This window comes from Spermophilus citellus, assembly GCF_964194105.1.
Source record: "Spermophilus citellus genome assembly, chromosome: 6".
Taxonomy (NCBI): Eukaryota; Metazoa; Chordata; class Mammalia; order Rodentia; family Sciuridae; genus Spermophilus; species Spermophilus citellus.
The window spans coordinates 84,177,044-84,200,240 of record NC_138187.1 but is presented as its reverse complement, the minus strand read 5'-3'; the positions used below and the strand labels follow the sequence as shown (position 1 = coordinate 84,200,240).

Here is a 23,197-nt window from a genome sequence, read left to right as displayed (position 1 = left end):
TCATTTAAATAAAAACTAGCTGAAAAGAAAAAATATGAAAGTAAACATTCCATCCTGTATAGTAAAAACAAAATCAAAAAAAGTTTTTTGTTTTTTTTTGAAAAACTGGTTTAAGGGCTGGGGATGTGGCTCAAGCGGTAGCGCGCTCGTCTGGCATGCGTGCGGCCCGGGTTCGATCCTCAGCACCACATACCAACAAAGATGTTGTGTCCGCCGAGAACTAAAAAATAAATATTAAAAAATTCTCTCTCTCTCTCCCCCTGTATCACTCTCTCTTTAAAAAAAAAAAAAGAAAGAAAAACTGGTTTAAGATTCTGAAGGGAAAATGTGACTTTTCATCAATTTGAGATGTACATTTCCTCCCCACTTTTCACATACATCAAAGTGGAACTTACTTCACAAAGTCTTAAAATTAATTGACGATATTTTTTCTCTTTTAATCATACATAAGATAAAGATGTACTTCAAAATTGATGGTTTCTTAGATTCGATAAAGCATATAATTATACATCATGTGACAATAAATCACATAAAGTCATCAATATGATCATCTTAATTACATAATTCCTAATTATCTGCTCACTATATTAACATGCCTTCTCCCTTGACCCATTAAAATGAAAAACCAAAAGCTCATATTAATGTTGCTGACAGGCGATAAAAACACAAGTGGATATTTGGTTTCACTCAGAAATGTTATCATTACTAAGAAATCACTGGCCTCCACTAATGACTAGACCAAATTAAATGTTTGCTGAAGCAACTTCAAAATCCTCATCTTTTGGGAAAATGATCTATTTTAGTTATATGTTATCATTCCGTTATAAAAAAAAAATTCTTCATTCATTGGTAAAATAAACTGAATGAATCTTCTCCAGATTCCTAAGGCAAATAATCTGTGAATGGTCCAGAAACCATCAGGTGAAGTGGAGATTTTAGTGTAAAACAGAGCAGTAGAATCCTTTAAAAGCATATGCAACCAAATTTGTCTTGAACTACTAGCCATAATCACTAATGTAACTTCCAATTAAATCCAATTGGACAATCCAACTTGTCCAATCTCTGGACAAGTTATCCGAATTGGTGTCAACATACTTTATATACAACCAGAGATATGAAAAACTGTGCTGTATATGTGTAATAAAAATTGTAATGCATTCCACTGTCATTTATTTTTTTAAAAAAATCATTAAAAAAAAAAAAAACTATCGGGGCTGGGGATATGGCTCAAGCGGTAGCACACTCGCCTGGCATGTGTGCGGCCCGGGTTCGATCCTCAGCACCACATACAAACAAAGATGTTGTGTCCGCCGAAAACTAAAAAATAAATATTAAAAAAAAATTCTCTCTAAAAAAAAAAAAAAAACTATCATAATAGCCCAAACAACTTCAAAATTTTCACATAAATCTAATTATAAGAACTAGATACACTGAATTACTATAATATTTATACAAAATATAAACCCTCCAAAAATTTAAATCTTATTATTTTTTCTCCTCAGAAGCAAAAGTGTAAATCAATTGCTTCTAGCAATTACTGTATATAAAGTTATTTTTGTTCTTAAGCATTTCCTCTTAAAATAACAGGTAAATATTAGAAGAAATATCACCATTACAACAAAAACAAACTAATGAGAAAAAATTCTAGAACATATGACAAAAACTGAGGCCTACTGAAAAAATAAAATCAAAAGACAAGTGATAGTTTTAAGAGACAAATAGGAACTTTTGATCTAACAGTCACCACTGCATAGTAAAACACTAATAAATAACTTTTATTAGCACCTACCTTTGTCTAGGAACTATGAAGAGTGCCCGTACCAACTTCTTTCTGTTTGCTTTTGTATTCATATTCATGCAAAAATCCATTGCTGCCTATAGGAAAAAGAGCAAACTTTTCTTCTTAAAACAAACAAACACTGCTGCCTATAGGAAAAAGAGCAAACTTTTCTTCTTAAAACAAACAAACAACAAAAAATAAATAAAATTAAATTAAAAATAAATAAATAAAAACACCAAACCTACCTTAAATGTAGCTACTGAAAATAGAAATTCTGGCTACTATATTTTCACTTGTTTCTAAATATTTTAAAGTGGTTTTAAGACTTTACCATTATAAAAATATCCCAAATGAAAAGATTACTAAGCTTATGAGCTTAGTAATAAATAAATCTTACATACTAAAAAATATGCTTCCTACTTTTTTTAAAAGCAAATTAGTATTGAGAAAAAACTTCAAGGGAGTAGCTCAAAGAGAGGTGTTTGGCAAATAATGATATGAAAAGTACAATCAATCTTTTTAAAAACAAGAAAATCAATATTAGTATCAGGGGTTAGTGGTGTAACTCAATAGCAGAGTGCTTGCCCAGTTATGTGTGAGGCCCTAGGTTCCGATGGATGGATGGATGGATGGATGGATGGAAGGAAGGAAGGAAGGAAGGAAGGAAGGAAGGAAGGGAGGGAAGGGAAAGAAAGAAGAGAAGGAAGGAAGAGAAGGAAGAGAAGGGAAGGAAGGAAGAAAAGATAAAGAATTTTCTGGTAGAACCAGAAAGTATCAAGAATATTTACCAAAAACCAAGAAAACTATATTTTTTATCTGATAAATTTTTATTGTTAACTACCTGATTGAAGCTTATTTGTAGATACATAATTATTTAAGTTGAAGAATTCTACTATCTAGTTTCCAAGTACTTTTCCCTCTTAATGCCATTTGGGCCTCTGCCAACATATATGCAAGAAATTCCTAATGAGGAAGTTACTGGGGTCCAAAAGAAAGATGGTGGCCTAGGGCTGGAGTTACAGCTCAGTGGTAGAATGCTTGTCAAGCATGTGAGAGGCACTGGGTTCTATCCTCAGCACCACATAAAAATAAAATAAAGGTATTGTGCCCACCTACAACTAAAAATGAATATTATAAAAGAAAGAAAGATGGTGGCCTCCTATTTTTCATCTGTTTTTCAAGAACTAACTCAGAATTTAATATGTGGTCAACGCTGGCAATAACTTTCAAGACCAAAGTGGGCACTAGAAGATACATTAGTATGACCTGAGACTCTTAATAATAATGTTACTAATATACACTAATAATAAGATCCTTCTTCACTTGCAATTTTTCTACTAGTGCTCAAATATGTGGTGGAAGTCAGCAGGAGCACCACGGTATCTCTCTCATCCTCTTTTATAGCAAATGAATATACCAATTTAGCAGGGAACAGATTCAGTCGTTTCTAAAACTCAGAAACATAACTCATTGCTTAAAAGTGGTTTCTAGTCAGCTGGGGTTTGTGGCTCAGTGGCAGAGTGCTTGCCTAGCATGTGTGATGCACTGGGTTCAAATTCTCAGCATCACATACAAATAAATAAAGGCCCATCAACAACTAATAAAAAAAAAAAAAAAAAGAAAGTGGTTTCTAGTCAGGTACAGTGATAAACACCTGAAATTCCAGGAATTTAGGGCTGAGGCAAGAGTTTGAGGTCAGTCTCAGCAATTTAGCAAGAACTTCAGCAACTTATTTGTCTCTAAAAAAGAAAAAGGACTGGGGATATAGCTCAGTGGTAATGGCCCCAGGTTCAACTCCCTAGTACATCACCCTCCAAAAAAGTGGTTTCTGCTATACTTTGTGGAAGAAACAAGAAGGGGACAATCTCTTAAGACAGCCAAAATAAATGCTATAATTACTAAATTTTTGAAAACTACATTGACCCAATTATTTCATAAGTAAGCCAATGAGGAATGAGTTTAAAGTTCATTTGATTAAATAATTACTAAAATATATCTAAATTATTTGAAGAAAGGCTATAAGTAGAAAATTAACTTTTGCAGTTCTCTACAAGGACAAAAAGGATACAAGATTACATTACATTTTGAGGGAAAATTCATCTAAAGTTTCACACTTGAGGGTCTCAAGAGTCATTTTATACCCTTAAAATTCTCAAGGAATGGAAAAAACTTATGTGGGTAACATCTATAAGCATTTACCATATTAGAAATTAAAACTGGGAAATCTGAAAAACATTAATTTACTTAAAAACAGGGGAAAGTCTCTTAATGTTTAAAGAAAAAAATCAAAATAAAAATTAATGGGCTAGGGTTGTAGCTAAGTGGTTGAGCACTTGCCTGGCACGCATGAGGCATTGGGTTTGATCCTCAGCACCACATAAATAAATAAATAAATAGATAAATAAATAAATAAATAAATAAATAAAGTTATTATGTCCAACTACAACTAAAAAAAAGTATTTAAAAAATTAGTGAGAGAAGAATCGCAGGCACTCTAATAAATAGCGGGATTCTTTTATCTATTTATGCATTCAACCTATTATAATGTGTTGTTTGGATAAAAATATATGAAGAAAATATAACTTCACCAATATGTAGGTAAAAAATGGAGGTGTATTTTAAAATCCTTTTAGTAACTAATTATTTTATTTTGATATTATCCCCAAACTTGACAACTGGTATTTTCTCATGCGTTAGTCGCAAAGTAGAATTCGAGACAGGATTAATAAACATGACATGTTCTATTAAGTTGAAATCCTTCGGGATACCTTATACCTTGAGTGGATCTTCAACACCTAAGCATGATTTTTAACACTATAAACTGGCCACTTAGAGAACTAGTTCACTGAGCCAACACATATCATCTAAATATATACATATTTTAAAATTACATTATTTAGTATCACAGTAATTTCATCAGAAAAGTCTTGTAAATAAAGTCTCTTTAGAAAAGAATTGGAAAGCTGTCAAACTTTTGGTGGTAGACAAGTTTTCCAAGATTCAAATTCATGTTAAAATGTCTTTTTTTTTTTTTTTTTTTTGGTACCAGGGGCATTGAACTAATAAACCACATCCCCAGCCCTTTATGTATTTTTTATTATTTTTTTTTATTATTTTTTATTTGTTCTACTTAGTTGTACATGACAACAGAATGAATTTTAATTCATTGTACGTAAATAGATTGCAACATTTCAATTCTCTGGTTGTACACAGTGTAGAGACGCATCATTTGTGCAATCATACATATACCTAGGTTAATGATGTCCATCCCATTCCACCATCTTTCCTACCTTCATAACCCCTCCCCACTCTCCCCTTTGCCCAATTCAAAGTTCTTCCATTCTTCCCATACCCTCCCCACCCCCGCAATCATAGATCAGCTTCCACTAATCAGACAAAATATTCAGCCTTTAGTTTTTTTGGTATTGGATTACTTTGCTTAGCATGATATTCTCCAACTCCATCCATTTACCTGGAGATGCCATAATTTTATCCTCTTTTAATGTTCAGTAATATTCCATTGTGTATATATACCACAGCTTCTTCATCCATTCATCTATTGATGAGCATCTAGGATGATTCCACAGTTTAGCCACTGTGAATTCACCTGCTATAAATTTTGAGACATGGTCTCCCTTAAATCCATGAGGCTGAGTTTGAATTTGTAATCCTCTTGCCTCATACTCCAAAGCTGCTGGAATTACAAGCATGTGCCACCATGCCCCACTAAAAAGTCAAAATTAATCATTGGTAATAAATACTATTCATTATTTTCCTTGAAGTGATGGACTCAGAGTTCATTTTAGAAAAATTTCTGCTAATTCCTAAGTTAGAATAACCGTGGTTTTATCCATTAGTTCTACCAAGTAAAAATAGCATTCTATGATCAAAGCAACTAGTTAGCTTACAACTCCATCACATAAATAATTTTCCTTGAGACAACCTTAAGGAAAGAAGTGCTTTACATGTCCTTGACACTTGGTCAGATTCAAAGGATATATATTCAAAGGATGAAGTGTGCCAAGTGTGGTGGTACATGCCTGTATTCCAAGCTACTTGAGTGCCTGAAAAGGGCCAAAGTTGAAGGCCAACCTAAGCAATTTAGTGGCGTGCTATCTCAAAAAAAAAAAGAAAAAGGTGGAGGATAGAGGGTACATCAGGTTTGGGTATAGCTCAGTGGCAGAGCATCCTGGACTCAATCACCAGCACCACTCCAGAAAAAACACTAAACTATTATAAAATCACTCATTTTTATGACTTTATCACAGAGATAAAGGAAAAGTGGCACTAATTACAAATGCATGGCAGTAAAGAACACAATGGTAATAATGCCTTGATTCATGCTAAAAATGCTAAAAACTTTACCACCATCATTTTTGCAAACATCAAAAAAGAGTTTAAGGAAAAAAGAGTCTGAGTATTTTTGTGTGCGTGTGTGTTTGGTGCTGGGGATTGAACCCAGGGCCTTGTGCATGCAAGGCAAGCACTCTACCAACTGAGCTGTATTCTCCAGCCCAGGTTTGAGTATTTTATCAGAAGTTATGACCTCATAGAGCCCCTGAAAGTGGCTTGTATGCCATCAGGAATTCAAAGACCACACTTTAAGAGCCTCTCAAGACACTATTTTCCAAACTGAAGGATCTCTATTTGAAGGCAAAAGGTATCAAGCCAACAGGATTCTGGAGCCAGTTCCACTCCCAAACAAAACATCTACAGATTAGCTCCAACTTTATGTGTTTATGTTGAATTCCCATAAAAGACTCCATCGGAAGAAATGGTTCATTTTATTGTTTGAATAGTCTAAAAGCCAAATATTACAAATTAGAAGATTCCTGCAAGTTCTATGTGCTTGAGCAAAATTACACAAGAATCAGAATACCTTGTCTATCAGATCTCGGTTGACGCAGTTGGGTAATTGCTGGAGGAAAGCATCTACAATGAGCTTGAGATGAGATCCAGTGCTGGCTTCCTCATCCTCTTGTTCTAATATAAAAGTAGTTTTAAAATAGGTTTAAAAATTACACAGAAAACAGATTAAAATAAAAGCACCCAATTATCCGTTATTTGGGAAATAGATCATCTTAGACTTCTTTTCATAACCATGAAAACATTAAGCAATTTTAAAAGTATTTCTAGAAACCCTGGGAATCTCTAGAATCATAACCCTAAATCACTACCAGTGTTCAGATATCATCCATAAAAAGGTAAACTTTTTGCATTAAGAAACATAAACTTACTCATAAAATATATGTAACTTTATACTAAATCTAATATTTTTATCTGTCCAGATTCTATCCTCTATGGTCTTCAACACAGCACTCCCAAATCTTGCCTTTGAAGAGCTAAGCATCCCATTCCATGAGATTCTGATGGGGGTAGCTGCTGCCAATCAAAGCACAGCATACTATGATTTTTCTGGGCTGCACAGAATGACATAGGACTAGCCAAAGTCCTTCTGTGATATTAATATACAGTTAGTAGGAGAGAAATTCTCTTTTCCTCAATGTCATTAGTTGATGTGATTTAAGCATAGGGCATCCTCCAGCAATAACTACCCTCCTTTCACTAGTAAAGAAAATCTGCAGTAGGAAACAATGAAATCAACAGACAAAAGGTATATTTCTAATAAAGAATCCTAAGTAATAAAACTCAATAGGAAGTATTTAGAGAATAATGAATATTTTTATTATTAAATATAAAACATACTCTATCATAAAGATAAAATTAACACAAACTGATATGCTAGTTGGAGTTCTATTTTTTAATCATTTTAGACAACTTTCAAATACATTCATTTTAAGTTTTTAAAGCAAATCACAGAATTAAAATACCAGGACAATGCTAGCACGTTGTCAGAAATATCTTAAGATATGTATAATTTAAATGATAAAGCTTATAGTCACATAATATTGGGTAGTATTTTTGTCCTAAAACTAATTCTAAAAGTGATAGCCTGAACACAACAAAAAAATAGGGAATTAAAAAACAGAATTAGGTCGGTAGGGAATGGGAGTGCATGACAAACATTCATGATACCGTGAGTTCAATCACCAGTACTGCCAAAAAATAAAAAGAAAAAAAGAGAATTAAAGAGAAAAGATCCATATTTTTAGGCAATAGTTTTGTGTACAAAATAATCAAAAATGAAAATTCATGAAATAGTCCTTTACCTTGTTCATCAAGAAGTTTCTTTGTAAGATCTTCAGCTTCATCTCCACCCTCTAATTCCAAGGTGTCATCATTAATTTCTAGATTCTCTAACTCAAGTTCCAAGTCTTCAGGACTTGATACCTCTTTATTATCCTTAGGTTCTTTTAACTCTAAAAACAAAGAACAAGGGGCTTCTCAGTTGGTAGAGAATTTGTGTGAGTTTTGATTCCTGCCACTACAGGAAATAAAAATTAAAAGGAAAAAAAAAAAAAGAACAAGTATATCTGAACTAAATGTCACACAGAATCTTGCAAAAAAGAGTGCTTGCACATAGAGTGCTTGCAAAAAAGATAAGGATCAACAAAATCTGCACCACTTGTTTTAGAAACTACACATATATTTGGTGCATTCATTATGTGTATATGTATTATGTATATATGTGTTGATTTTATAAAATACAAATGTGTAGTGCAAAGAATGTAGCTCTGTGGTAGAATGTGCACCTACCAAGAATAAGGCCCTGAATTCAATCCCCAGCACCACAAAAACAAAGGTGTAAAATACATTATGCTTATTGAGAACAATGACCGTAACTTTAATGAATAAATAGCATACAGAATAAAAGTAAAGAGATGGACTGATGGATGGGCAACTACAGCATGAGGATCTGTGCTAAAGATGAGGGGAAATCAAGCTGATTAAAAAAAGGTCTCAAATGCCAAATTAAGAAGTTCAAACTTTCTCCTTTACACAATATGCCTTTGCAGGGTAATGACCAAGATATAATATTTAAATGTGATTTGATACAAAAACTGACTTGGGAGGGCTGGGGTTGTGGCTCAGCTGCAGAGCACTCGCCTAGCACATGCGAGCCCCTGGGTTCAATACTCAGCACCACATAATAAAATAAAATAAAGGTATTGTGTCCAACTACAATTTAAAAATAAATATGTTTTTTTAAAAAACTGACTTGGGGGCTGGGGATGTGGCTGAAGCAGTAGCGCGCTCGCCTGGCATGCGTGCGGTCTGGGTTCGATCCTCAGCACCACATACAAACAAAGATGTTGTGTCCGCCAAAAACTAAAAAATAAATATTAAAATTCTCTCTCTCCCCTCTCTCTTTAAAAAAAAAAAAAAAAAACCTGGCTTGGCAGCAATACAAAATAAATTAGAAAAACAAAAGACAGTAGATACAGAAAAATTAATTAGAAAAATATCCTTTTTGGACTGGGGCTGTGGCTCAGGAAGTAGAGCGCTCACCTACATGTATGAAGCACTGGGTTCGATCCTCAGCACCACACAAAATAAAATAAAAACAGTATGCCACCTATAACTAAAAAATAAATATTTTTTAAAAGAAGAAAAAGATCCTTTTAACTTAGAGGTCAGGAGTTAGAGGAAATCCAAACATGGGATATATCAAAGTAAAATAGCTAAAATCTTAGTGCAACAAGATTTGCAAAATGTTCATAAATGTTGAATTTGGATGATGGGTAAATTCAAATTCACTCTACTACCTTCTTTTGTGTTTAAATTTTTTTATTAAGTAAAAATTCCCCCCCCCCAAAAAAAAATCTGAATTCAAAGAATTTATGCTTAGGGGCCAGGGGTAGAGTGCTTGCCTAGTATGTGTAAGGAACTGGGTTCAATCCCCCATACCACATAAAAATAAATAAATTAATTAATTAATTAAAGGTATTGTCACAATGGAATATTATTCAGCATTAAAAGAGAATAAAATTGGAGATGGGGATGTAGCTCAGTTGGTAAAGTGCTTGCCTTGCATGTACAAAGTCCTGGGTTCAATTCCCAGCACCACAAAAAAAAAAAAAAAAAAGAGAGAGAGAAAATAAAATCATGGCTTTTGCAGGTAAATGGATGGAGTTGGAGAATATAATGCTAAGTGAAGTTAGCAAATCCCCAAAAAAACAAATGCCAAATGTTTTCTCTGATATAAGGATGTTGATTCATAATAGGTTGGGGGGCATGGGAAAATTAGATGAATTCTAGATAGGGCAAATGGGTGAGAGAAAAGGGAGGGGGCATGGAGGTAGGAAAGACAGTGGAAAGAAAAGGACATCAATATCCAAAGTACATGTATGAAGACACGAATGGTGTGAATATACTTTGTATACAATCAAAGATATGAAAAATTGTGCTCTGTATGTGTAATATGAATTGCAATGCATTCTGCTATCATATATAACAAATTGGAATAAAAAATAAATTAAGGTATTATGTCCATCTACAACTAAAAATATCTTTTAAAAAAGAACTTACGCTAAAACATATTTCTCAGCTTTCTCTATTATGTCCACTAATCACCTAATTTCTGCATTAAAAGCAGAAATGTCTTATTGATACCTGATGCCATAACATATTTAGGAGAATGAGAGCTCTAACTTAGTATGGATTATGCTGTTTCTTTTTTTAATTTTTAAATTTGTTCTAATATATGACAGTTGAATGCATTTTTTTTAATTTTAATATTTATTTTTTAGTTATCGGCAGACACAACATCTTTGTTTGTATGTGGTGCTGAGGATCGAACCCAGGCCACACGCATGCCAGGCGAGCACGCTACCGCTTGAGCCACATCCCCAGCCCCAGCTGAATGCATTTTGACACATTCAACTGGAGCACAACTTCTCATGGTGCAGAATCACACCAGTAGTGTAATCATATGTATACATAGGGTAATAGTGTCTCATTCTACTGTCCTTCCCATCCCCACAGTTCTTTCCCTCTGCACAATCCAAAGTTCCTTCATTTTTCCCTACTCACCCCCCACTATGGATCAGCATCCACTTATCGGAGAAAACATTCGGCCTTTGGTTTTTGGGGATTGGCTTATTTCACTTAGCATAATATTTTCTAGTTCTATCCATTTACCTGCAAATGCCATTGGATCATGCTATCTCTAAATGAAAATAGACTGCTATTTTCTCTTTCATTCATCTTTTAAAATATATTTACTCCCCAATGTTTCTTGATGTCTTACAATCAAAAAGGCATTTACTGATTTTTGACTATATATTTGAAATCACACTAAGCTACTAAACATTCAAAAAAAAGCTTAAAATGTGATCCTTGCTCTCAAGATATTTATTATTTATCCAAGGAAAATAAGTTGGCATACATAAGGAAGTAAAGTATAGCATGGTGGGGAGGAATGGTAGAATCCAGACAAATGATGCAGCACCCTGAGACAAAGTTAATAATTTTAAATTAATGCTCTTTAGTGCTTACACTTTCCCCAACAATCTGAGTGGGAAAGTTGGAGTCTTACCAAGATCTCATAAGAAATCACTCTTAAGATATTAAAAACAAACACTTTCAAATTAATACATGCTAATTTAAATGTATTGACTCTGGGGAAAGTGTATTAATTATCATCTTTTAATGCTCTACTCCACATTATTCTGTCATTCATTTAATATAATGTTCATATTACAAGGTTGGAGATATAGCTCAGTTGGTAGCATGCTTGCCTCACATGCACAATGCCCTGGGTTCAACCCCTAGCACCACCACAAAAAAAAAAAAAAAAAAAAAAAACACCTAATATAATGTTCATATTACAACTTTTATTTTTTTTAAAGCTGATTTTTTGCAGCACTTAGTTTTTGTCCTCTAGAATTTACCTTTGGAATCATCTTTGCTAGATTCTTTGTTCTGACAACTTTTTTCATTGTCTTTAAACAAGATGGCTGGAACAAAAGCTTTCAAATCAATGAGATTCTCATAAAAATTCCGAGCATCTTCATCTTCCCATATGCCACCTTCCAAGTCATATTCTCCAGGTTTACCAGGTGTAAATATATCAATTCCAGGCCCATGTTCTATAGTAAAATAAACCACAGATAATTAATATCATTGCAGGATAGCATGGTAAACATGACATTATATTCTTTTTCTTTTTTTTTTAATTTTAATATTTATTTATTTATTTTAGTTTTCAGCGGACACAACATCTTTGTTTGTATGTGGTGCTGAGGATCGAACCCGGGCTGCATGCATGCCAGGCGAGCGCGCTACCGCTTGAGCCACATCCCCAGCCCGACATTATATTCTTAATTTTCAATTTTATAGCTATTTAATCTTGATTGACAGGAGCTTCTGCAGTCAACAAGCACTTGGGATTGTATATGTGGCCATTTTTAACATCAAGTCATGAATTTTTTTTAGTAAGGTCCTAAATCAGAATGGAAAAGATAATAGCATAAGATAAAGATGCTTTTCTCTCAGATTTGTTTTAAACAATCAATAGGAGATTAAGTAGCCATCTGATATGTTGGGACTACTTTCATGAAACTTAAAACCAAAATAAGAAAATACATAAGCTTGGTCATTCCTAAAACATTCAGCTTAAGGGCCCACACCTTCTATAAAGCGTTTTTGAGTAATCACCAACCTTCTGTACCATTTATGTCACACTTACATACTCTTTACATCTTCACAAATAGGCCATACACCCTTAAAATAATACTAATATAAAATGTTAATATTCATAAGATATATAGGATAATAAAACATACATGGTCTTTGTCCCTGGTTCCCTGCACAGAACTCCTTAAAACTTGGTGTATCCAAAGTAATATGAGTCTTCTGTTATTCATAAGAAGCCTCATGAATCTTACTGGTGATTATGCTAATGAGGTAACTGAGGGGAAGGCCCTAAACCTCAGGATGGGGCCAGTCAACAGAAAGATTAAGGGTTGGGGCTGGGGATGTGGCTCAAGCGGTAGCGTGCTCGCCTGGCATGCGTGAGGCCCGGGTTCGATTCTCAGCACCACATACAAACAAAGATGTTGTGTCCGCCGATAACTAAAAAATAAATATTAAAATTCTCTCTCTCTCTTTCTCTCTCTCCCTTTCTCTTTAAAAAAAAAAAAAGAAAAAGAAAAAAAAGAAAGATTAAGGGTTAGCACTTGAATACAGGGTTAACACTTTCTCCTTACCCTCAGGGAAGGTTGGGAAGTAAGGATTAAGCTCTATAAAATCTTTTGAACAAGGAGACTTTATGAACTTTCATGTTAGTGAATGATCACAAACTCGTGCAGGGAGGGATGCCACCCTTACTCAACAGAGACAGAGGGTTCTGCTTCTGAACTTACCCTACATACCTCCTCCTCGTTTGGCTGTCATCTGCACCCTACACAACATCTTTAATAATAAAAAGGTAAATTTAAAATGTTCTCCCAAGTTCTGTAAGTCATTCTAGCAAATTATCAAAGCAGAGGAGGTATTCATTAGAACCTGGGATTTATAGTGCATCCGTCAAATTATAGGAGGTCAGACTTGCAAGTGGCCTCTTAAATGGGGGGTAGTTTTCTAGAAGTAAGCCCGTCACTTGTGAGAGGTAATGCTAATTCTAGATAAATAGTGGTCAGAATTTAATTAAATTCTAGGATCAAACAGGTACGGTCAGTGTGGGGGTAAAAACACACTTGGCAGAAGTATTCAGTGTGAAAGTACAGAAAAATGTGGGTTTTTTCCCCAGAAAAAACTTTATATGCAAATACAAAAATTCCAATGCAAAAATGGATAAAGCCTCCAAACAGGTAAGAGCATATGAAAAGATCCTTCACTTCAGTACTAAGTATGATAAAACTAAATAAAACAATTCACTTTAACTCTGGATTATAAAAAATTTAAAAGACAGACTCCATCAAATGTTGACAAGTCAGTGGAGAAGGAAGAACTCATCCTGCCAGGTATGTCACATGCCTCTAATTCCAGCTACTGGAAACATTGAGGCAGGAGAGTCAGAAGATCAAGGCTGGCCTAGAGTATTTAGGGACATGTTGTCTCAAAAAATAAAAGAGAACTGAGGATGGAGATCAGTGGTAAATCATCCCTGGTTCAATCTTCAGAAGAAAGAAAGAAAGAAGGAGAGGGAGGGGGGGAGGGAGGGAGGGGAGAGAGAGAGAAAGCACTCACATCTTTAGTAAGATATGAGTATGGACTGATAAGGGAATGATTATTCAGTGTCTTATCAATAATTAAAATAAGCATAATCTTGATCCTACAAGACCTTGTTACTTTTTAAATGTCTTAGAAATAACAACAAATATGAACCATGATTTATAAATGTCTATTACAACACTGTTTCTAACAGCAAAAACAGAAAAAAAACATCTAAATATCTATTAATAAGATAAAGGCTAATAATCCACATATAAACACTACTGCTATGGTGCAAATATTTTAATATCCCCATGCTGAAACCTTAAACAGTATTAAAAGCTGGGCTTTGAGAGATGAGGTCTTTGGTCAAGAGAACTCAATCCTCATGAATAGGATGAATGCCCTTATAAAAGAGGCAGCAGGGAGCTTGTTCATCACTTTCACCAAGTAAGACAGCAAGATGGTACTACTATAAAGCAGACAGCAAGCCTTTCAGATATTAAATGTGCTGAGTCCCCGATCTTGAAATTCCTGACCTGTGAGCAATAAACTTCTGTTGTTTATAAGTTACCCAGTCTATAGTGTTTTGTTATATAGCAGCTGGACAACTGTTACTTAGTGTTAGACAATTAAGTAATACCAATTAGGTGTTAAGAGGAACAAGTTATTTCTACATGAACTAACTCAGGTAGCTCTCTATTAAAAAAAAAAAAGGAAAACATGCAAAATAATATTGATCTAAATTAACAAAAAACCTGTATTTATAGATGCCAGATTACATACATTTTGTGTTTAAAAAAAAAAGTCTGGACACATTCCTATAAAGTTTACTAATATTGGTTACCTTGGAAAATAGAGTGGACCTGATAGAAAACTTTCACTTTTATTCTAAAATATGCATGAATATTTTGCATAACTAAAAAATAATGTATTAGCACTAAATCATGAAAAAAAATTTAACTTCTCCAAAGCAAAAAAAAAAAAAATTATCCACCCCCCCCAGAAAATTGTGGGGGAAAATATTTGTACTGCATATGAAAAAGAATAATATCCTTAATACACAAAGTGCTTTTACAAATCAATAAAAGACATACTTGGGAGAAACAGTGGGAGGGAGTGTAAAGAATGACAACAAAAATTCCACAGAAAGAATATATTGATAAAAGAGCCAATAATCATAAAGATGCAGGTTAAACCTCGCTTAGAATTTTAAAACCAAGAACTGCAACATCGCAAGTATAAAGGGAAATAATCATTCTTATAAACACAGGCATGTAAATTTCTTTGGAAGAAAACATGGGCATTATATACTGAAACCTAAAATGCATATATTCTATTAACTCAAGAATTCTTCTTCTAAGAATTTATCCTGGAAATATCAGTGTGCATAAAGGAAAGTTCAGAGATTTTGTTTCAGCACTCACTGACTAAAATACCTGAAACTTTAAAGAACTTAAATGTCAATCAATAGAGGGCAAGTAAATTATAACAAAATTATACAACAGGGTAGTATTATGCATCACTTAACAGAATTAGATGGCTTTATATATATTCATATGAAAATATATCTAAAATACGTGATTTAACTAAAAAAACAGCTACAGAATAGTATAAAAAATCTACCATTGAACTAACCTCCAGGCCCAAAACAATGGACATTTCAAACACTGGACATTAGGCAGAACAGAAAACTAATTCCGGAGAGAGGGCAAACAAACAATAACCACCCCCCCAAAAAAAAAAAAAAAAAAACCAATCTTACAATTGCCCTAGCTTACTACCTAGATTTTTTAGGCCATAGCCAAGTAAGGTGGAGCGAGGCAGAGCCCAGCAATCTGTCTCCCTGAGATGAGGACAACAAAGCTGAAAATTCAGCAGGACTCTAGCCAAGGCAGCTATAGTTCCCAGAACAGAGTACTAAAAATGAAAAATCAGCCCAAAGGCAGGAAGGCCTCAAAGATGTGCAGTGGGATACTCCTTAAATGTTCATTTGAGTACTGATGTGTATCTCATGTGAGAATGGGAAAATAACTACTCAAAAGTATAAGTATTTACTTAGGAATTCACATGAGGCCACAAACAGCCTGTAAGCCCATTAGGCAGACTGCAAAAATCTTCTAATTGTTAAGAAATCAGATAGTCAAGAAGGGTACTGCTTTGGTATTAGGGAAAATTAGTCCTAGACTCAGGGATTGTCTTTTCCTTTCGAATATGAAACTGTTTATAAGTAACTCAACTGTGTCCAGAAGAAAGCTCAAGGATATTTATAAGAATTCAAAAATATCCAGCACTTCCAATAAATTATGACCAGGGATGAAAGAAGTAGAAAAATTACCATAGAGGGGCTGGGGCTCAGCAGTAGCACACTTGCCTGGCATGTGTGAGGCACTGGGTTTAATTCTCAGCATATAAATAAATGAAAATAAAGGTCTATCAACAACTAAAATAAAAATATTTAAAAAAGAAAAAGAAAAATCACCATACAAAAGAGATTAGTCAATTACTGTTAATTAAAACCAATTCAGGGGGCTGGGGATGTGGCTCAAGTGGTAGAGCACTCGCCTGGCATGCGTGCGGCCCTGGTTCGATTAGCACCACAAACAAACAAAGATGTTGTGTCTGCCGAAAACTAAAAAATAAATGGTAAAAAAAATTCTCTCTCTCTCTCTAAAAAAATAAAAATAAAAAAATAAAACCAATTCAGAAATGAACACCAACGGTAAAATTAGTAAACAAAGACATTAAAAATTATTGTATCTGTATTTCATATAATTAGAAGACAGAATGAACACATTAGGGACAAGAAAAATATATGTGGCTTCTAGAGTTTGTCAAAGAACATAAGATACTATGAAAGAAGATTAGTGAACTTGAAGACATCGCAATAGTAAACTATCCAATAAACACAGAGACAAAAAACTACTGAATAGATGGTGGGGTTGTGGCTCAGCGGTAGAGTGCTTGCCTAGCACATGTGAGGCCCTGGGTTTGTTCCTCAACACCACATAAAAATAAATGTATTGTGTTCAACTACAACTAAAAATATATATATATTTTTTAAAAAACTATTGAATAGGTTGGGGATGTGGCTCAAGAGGTAGCACGCTTGCCTGGCATGCCTGCGGTCCGGGTTCAATCCTCAGCACCACATACAAACAAAGATGTTGTGTCTGCCGAAAACTAAAAAATAAATAAAACACTATTGAATAAAAACACTAAAGAATAGCACACCACTGAGCTATGGGGGCCACTTCCCATGATCTAATATAGTTGTAATAGAGTATCCATAGGAGAAGAGACAAAGGGAAAAACAGAATACATTTGAAGAAATGAAGTTCAAGACCTTCCATATTGGACAGATGAAACTACACATGCTCAGATCTGAGAAGTTTAATGAGACCCAAGCACAAGAAACAAAGAAAACTACCCAATAGGCTGGGGTTGTGGCTCAGTGGTAGAGCACTTGCCTTGTATGTGTGAGGCACTGGGTTCGATCCTCAGCACCTCATAAAAAAAAAAAAATCAATAAACAAAATAAAGTTATAAAAAGAAAAAGAAAAAGAAAACTACCCAAGCTACTCATACTTAAGTTTTTTAAAATCAATGATAGTTAAAAACATGTTAAAGCAACTAGACAGAATGTCGAGTTATATAAATAAGAACAAAGATAAAAATGATAGCAGCTTTCTCACTGGAAACAATGCAAGCTAGAAGACAAGCAACATCTTTAATTTATATTGCAAGGAAGAAAAAACTTACCCTAAAATTCTATACCATATGAAAATACCTTCTAAAAATGCCAGAATTTTACCAAGATCTATTATCTCTGGAAAAGGCCTAAAGATACCTTTTAAATTCATTTAAAATTTAAAATTAGCCTAGAATTCAATACAATTTCTTTGGGGAAAAACAGTAAAGAAACCAACTAAACAAATACCAAAGGATGCTAATTATTACGAAAAGATTTCGGTTCTAAAATATCATTAAAAATATACTGAGAAAAGTATAAAAAATCAGTCAGACTCAACAAAAACACAAATTCTACAATGAAACTTCTTTAAAAAATTAAAAAGTTTGGGTTGGGGATGTAGCACAGTGGTAGACAGCTTGCCTAGTATGCTTAAGGGTGTAGGTTCAATCCCCAGCAATGCTGAGATGAATGAGAGTGGGGCCCCAGTTTGAGACTCACTCTTTTTCTTGTTTGTTTTCAGTGACACTGGGGATTGATCACAGGGTCTTGCACATAATAGGCTAGTAAATCTACCACAAAGCTATATCCCTACTTCTTTTTCAATTTTATTTTGAGACAGACTTGCTAAGTTGCTGAGGCCTCAAATTTGCATCCTCCTACTTCAACCTCTTGAATGAGACCAGTTCATTTTTGAAATAAAAAATTACTAAAAATCATGCACATGATTATATGTAAATTTAATAAAATAAATGCAGAGTATACAATAGCTATTCCTTTTTGCAGATGTGAACACAAAATGCATCTCTTATTATAAAATCATGCTTCACAAATATTTCATTCAAGATTTTTAAGTATATGGGATTACTGGATTATCATTACTATTATTTTGTGGTATTAGGGACTGAACTGAGGATCTCACACATGTTAAGCAAGTGCCTACCACTGAGCTACATCCCAAGGACTGAATTTCTTTTTTTTTCTTTTTTCTTTTTTTAATAACTTTATTTTGTGCATGTCGTGCTGAGGATCAAACTCAGTGCCTCACATGTGCTAGGCAAGCGCTCTACCACAACTCCAGCCTGAATTACTTTCTTACTTTTTTTTTTTTTGAGAATTTTTTAATATTTATTCTTTAGTTTTTCGGTGGACACTACATCGTTATTTGTATGTGGTGCTGAGGATCGAACCCAGCGCTGCGCGCATGCCAGACAAGCACACTACCGCTTGAGCCACATCCCCAGCCCCTGAATTACTTTCTTAGTAGTTGTTTTTTTATTCCAATAGTTTGAGAAATGGACTAGAAACTCAGCCTTACAATTGGTTCTTTCTCCTTTCTTTGCCTCTGTAAATAAGCATCTTATCCATAAAATCCAAATGTGTGCTGTGGCCTCACTACTTGCTAATTAGTGTAAACCAGCTAGCTACCTGCCTTTCAGACCTGCCAATGGCACTTGTGGTGGAGGATCCCTTTCCACACTCTAATGCAGGAAGCTCATCCGCATCTAGATCTGGGGACAGGATGTTTTAAAGATTAATGATTTGTTAATACTTATCTACCTAATGTAGCCATAATTATTTTATCAAATATTTGTTTTAATGAGGTAAAAGTATTAAGAACCCTATCAGCTGAAAAAGAATAAGGAAGTTTAAAACACCTTTGAAATAATACGAAAAATAACTCCTTTTACTAATAATTCATCTCATAAAACAACAAAGTAAACTTCAGTTCTATCAACACTTTAAGATATCATTCAAAACAAATAAATCAAAAATAAGGATAAAGAAACATTAGAATCCCAATATCCAGTTCACCTTCTTATTACCTTATCAAGTAAATCTTTCTGTAATCCCAAGTACAGTGTAAGACAGGTCCCTGTTTGGATATAATCTGAGGATATCTATTAAAAAGAAGCTGAAGGAACTTACTATAATGACTTAATAATTATTCTCTAGGTATAAAGTCTTTACTATTTGAGGATGCAGTTCAAATAATTTTTCAAGGTTATTTATTAGACCTTGATACCATTTCTTCATTTAAAATATTTTGAAGCCATTTTAAACTTAAATTTTCAATAATATACATTTGACAAGGCTAAAGGTAAATGTTAGTGCTTATAAAGACACCTTACCTTCTGGTGTTGGTTTGTCCTGAGGAAGATCTGGCATATTTTCATCCAAAAGATCTGCTAAGGATTGAGAATTTGCCAGCAGTTTCTGATAAGACATAGCAAATTCTTCATACTGTTTATGTCTATCTTCACTTAGCTCCCCTTTAGAATGTAGAATACGCCTATAAGCAAATGATGAAATAATCTGATAAACTCATCAAAGCACACATGTGTTGTTACATGGGAAATGTACCATAAAAATCCGATCTTCTCGAAACACAAATTTAGTACAACCTTCCTTGATAACTTAAATTTTTATTACATTTTCTAGATATATCTGAAAATTAAAATATATATAATCAAATGATTTAAACAATTAAAATTCCCTCAAAAAATATGATGCATTCAAAATGCCTTTAATATTTAACCATATACAACTAAATAATGAAAGATTATTTTGTTACAGCAATACTCTCCTGTGATACAATTAATCAAAAAATATTTAATGCAATTAACAAATTAGTTTTCCAAAGCAACAAGTTATAGAATCAGTTATCCTTAAACCTCCACAATGATTTTATCATAAGTGTCATGTTTAACAATGTACTATAAATTAAATTATTTAATATTGTTACGCCATACTCATACATGTAACCAAAAGTCAGATTACAAAAGCAACAGTTTTGAATAGGTTCAAAAACAGAATCAGTTAAACTTCCATAATGGTATGAATCAAGACTGTATCTTGAGAAGCCCACATCACCCATAGATCCAATTCTTAAATTACACTACAAATACTGGTTATTTATCCATTTTACAAATATTAATTGAGCAACCCACTTACCCAAGTCCAGGTTATCTTGAGGAGACTAGAAGATACAATTATTCTTTCACTTTATAACACTATACCAATAGGTCACCTATGATTACAAATGCAAAACTACTGGAAAATACCAAAATTTAGTCAAAATTCCCACCATATCAGGATAAATAGTTGAAACTTATACAAAAGGTCCAATTTTTCTGTATTAAATATTTATGTGGTGGTATAACATCTGAAATTTATAAACCATAATGCAATACAACACAGGTTTTTAAGTCAATCATAAATTATAAATTAAGTCATTTTCGAAAGTAAAACTTAGAAGTTTTCTCATTACTTGTCATTTCAGTTTTCTTATAAACACAAAAGAAAATGAGTTTTTAGTTTTATTTTTTAAGATACATCATCTTAATAGTAGAAGAAAATAAAGTAGAATAATTATGCCTAGACTTATTCTTCTCTCTTATTTGGAACAATTTCCAAACTTTCCTTTGTTAATCTATTCTCACAAAAACTTCTGTTGAAATTCTGAAACAATCCAAATAACATTTTCTATGTTAAGAAAATCAGTTCCTATTTACAAGCATGTCATTAATTTCAATAATTTTCCCTTTTTCAAATCTGGCCTCTCAGGGTCTAAAATTAGAATTTTTAAAGCTAATTTTCTTATAATTTAAATATATATTAGACAATATCATTCTACCAACATTAGAAAAATGTAAAAATAGTCTAATGATGATAATTCAGTGTTTCTCTAAAAACTCTAAAAAATATTATTAAAAAACAATTTTATCCGCTCTTCAAACATTTATTCCAAACTGATATTATAGGCAAAAACAAAGCTTCATCTAATAAGTTTATGAATGAATTTTAAAACCTAAAAATCCATGAAAGAAACTTTGCTTTGTGATCCTCCTGCCTCAGCCTCCTGAGCTGCTGGGATTACAGGCATAGGCCACCACACCCAACATGGGGGAACTTTTAATCAGAAATTCTAAAACAAGTGATTTTGGAAGCTTTTTGTTTTTTTTAAGCCATTAAATAAATGATTTTCAAAAGTAGCCTACTTTAAAATGTTTGCAATGAATTATTAGAAATACGTTAACTGGTAAAAATTGAAGAGTTCTTTTTGAAGCAAATTACAGATTACAGAATGAATGAGTAAAGGTCTAATTCTGGCTCCAGAATCCACGCTCTTAAATACTGGACTAGGCTGACCCTCAAGTTAAAATTATCTTCTATACACTGAAATTATGTCTCTCAAATGAATGTATCAAAGCAACCCTACCCAGTACAAGGTGCTTTATGGTCTCTTTCAGGTTCGTCATTTACGTATAACTTGGTAAGTACAGAGTGGCTAACACTAGAGACATTTTAAAAAGAAGAAAAAGTACTAAATGCAGATAATAATGGGCATTATATAATTGTGAAAAGTACAGCACTGAAGCAAAGAACCTGATCTTTGTAATATTGGGCAACTCCTTAAATCCCTAAATCTATTACCTTCAAAATAAAGGTGTTTCTTTTAGGAGTAATGTGAAGATCAATTAAGATCATACAGGTCATACATTATATTAAAGTAAAATGGTGTTTTCCGAAGGGGGGGAAAAAAACCCTGCCAAAGCACACTGTAGGGAAGGTAAGACTTTCAATGCCAAGTATTATTTTGATCTTCCATTAGCCAAATTAATAAAGAAAAAAAATCTCAGCAAGAATACAGAAACATCTTTTTTAACTTTGCCCTTGTGCCGTCATATAAAATAACATGGCCAAAACCTTGAAAAAATTATCATGAAGGAGACTAAAGAAAAACCACTGGGTTTTACTTTTTATGTCCTCCTGTATTCTGTCAAACTGTCATAAAAATTTGCTCTAGAATTATCAAATTTCCTTCTGGCCTCATTTTCGAATTAATTTGATTATGGATGTATTATCTTTTGAAAAGATGAATATATAGTAAAGCCTAATTGTACCCATTTGAGTGTTTATTAAACAACTACTATATATTAAAGTCATTTAATCAAAATTAGTAGAATATCAAACAGGAGATAACAATTTTAGAGCTCTTAAATATTTAGAACTTCCTTAAGTCTAAACTACAGTGAGGTTATACTTAACAACGCTTAAACACTACCACTGATCAAACAACCTACTACAAGGATAGGTACAATTCACTTGAAAGAAAAGTTAAGAGCACTGAACATAACAGAAGGCAAAACTTCTAAAAAGCTATTAACTCCAAATTGGCAAATATTACTAGATGATAAATTAAAATTTATGAATATTAATTATAACTCCCCAAATCACTTAACCAAATGCGTATAAAACATTTATAGATTCAAATTTATTAGAATTAACCTAACCCAGGACTAGGGTTGTAGCTCAGGGGTAGAGCACTTGCCTTGCAACCGTGAGGCCCTGGGTTCAATCCTCAGCGCCACATTAAATAAATAAATAAATATAAATAAAGATATTATGTCCATCTACAACTAAAAAGAATGGAAGGGTTGTATGTAAAAAAAAGAAAGAAAAAAGAATTTACCCAAGGTCAACCATATTGTTTGCTTAAAACTGCAAATTTTCTTAGGTACTAAGAAACTACCTGCTACTTAAGTACTTATGAAAACTACCTGCTACCATTAACTATGAAACAGGTCCAAATATAAGTTAGAAGGCTCAATATGACTCATTTAATCACTTCTTTTTTTTATTTTCTTATTTTATGTCTTCTTTCT

The 23,197-nt window shown here is 33.4% G+C and overlaps 1 protein-coding gene across 4 annotated transcripts in view; it reads right to left on the bottom strand.

Moving 5' to 3' along the window:
• The window catches only part of UPF2 (UPF2 regulator of nonsense mediated mRNA decay), a gene marked incomplete at its 3' end in the record, with an annotated part of 114,445 nt that overhangs the window by 78,027 nt on the left and 13,221 nt on the right, over positions 1–23,197 (bottom strand). For all 4 annotated transcript variants that reach the window (XM_081300465.1, XM_081300466.1, XM_081300468.1 and 1 more), the window contains exons 4-8: positions 19,661–19,821; positions 11,575–11,772; positions 7,951–8,100; positions 6,660–6,763; positions 1,790–1,875 (exon numbers count right to left, since the gene is read on the bottom strand). In XM_081300465.1, coding sequence (XP_081156591.1) covers positions 1,790–1,875; positions 6,660–6,763; positions 7,951–8,100; positions 11,575–11,772; positions 19,661–19,821 — 699 coding nt within the window. The remainder of the gene's footprint in view (positions 1–1,789; positions 1,876–6,659; positions 6,764–7,950; positions 8,101–11,574; positions 11,773–19,660; positions 19,822–23,197) is intronic.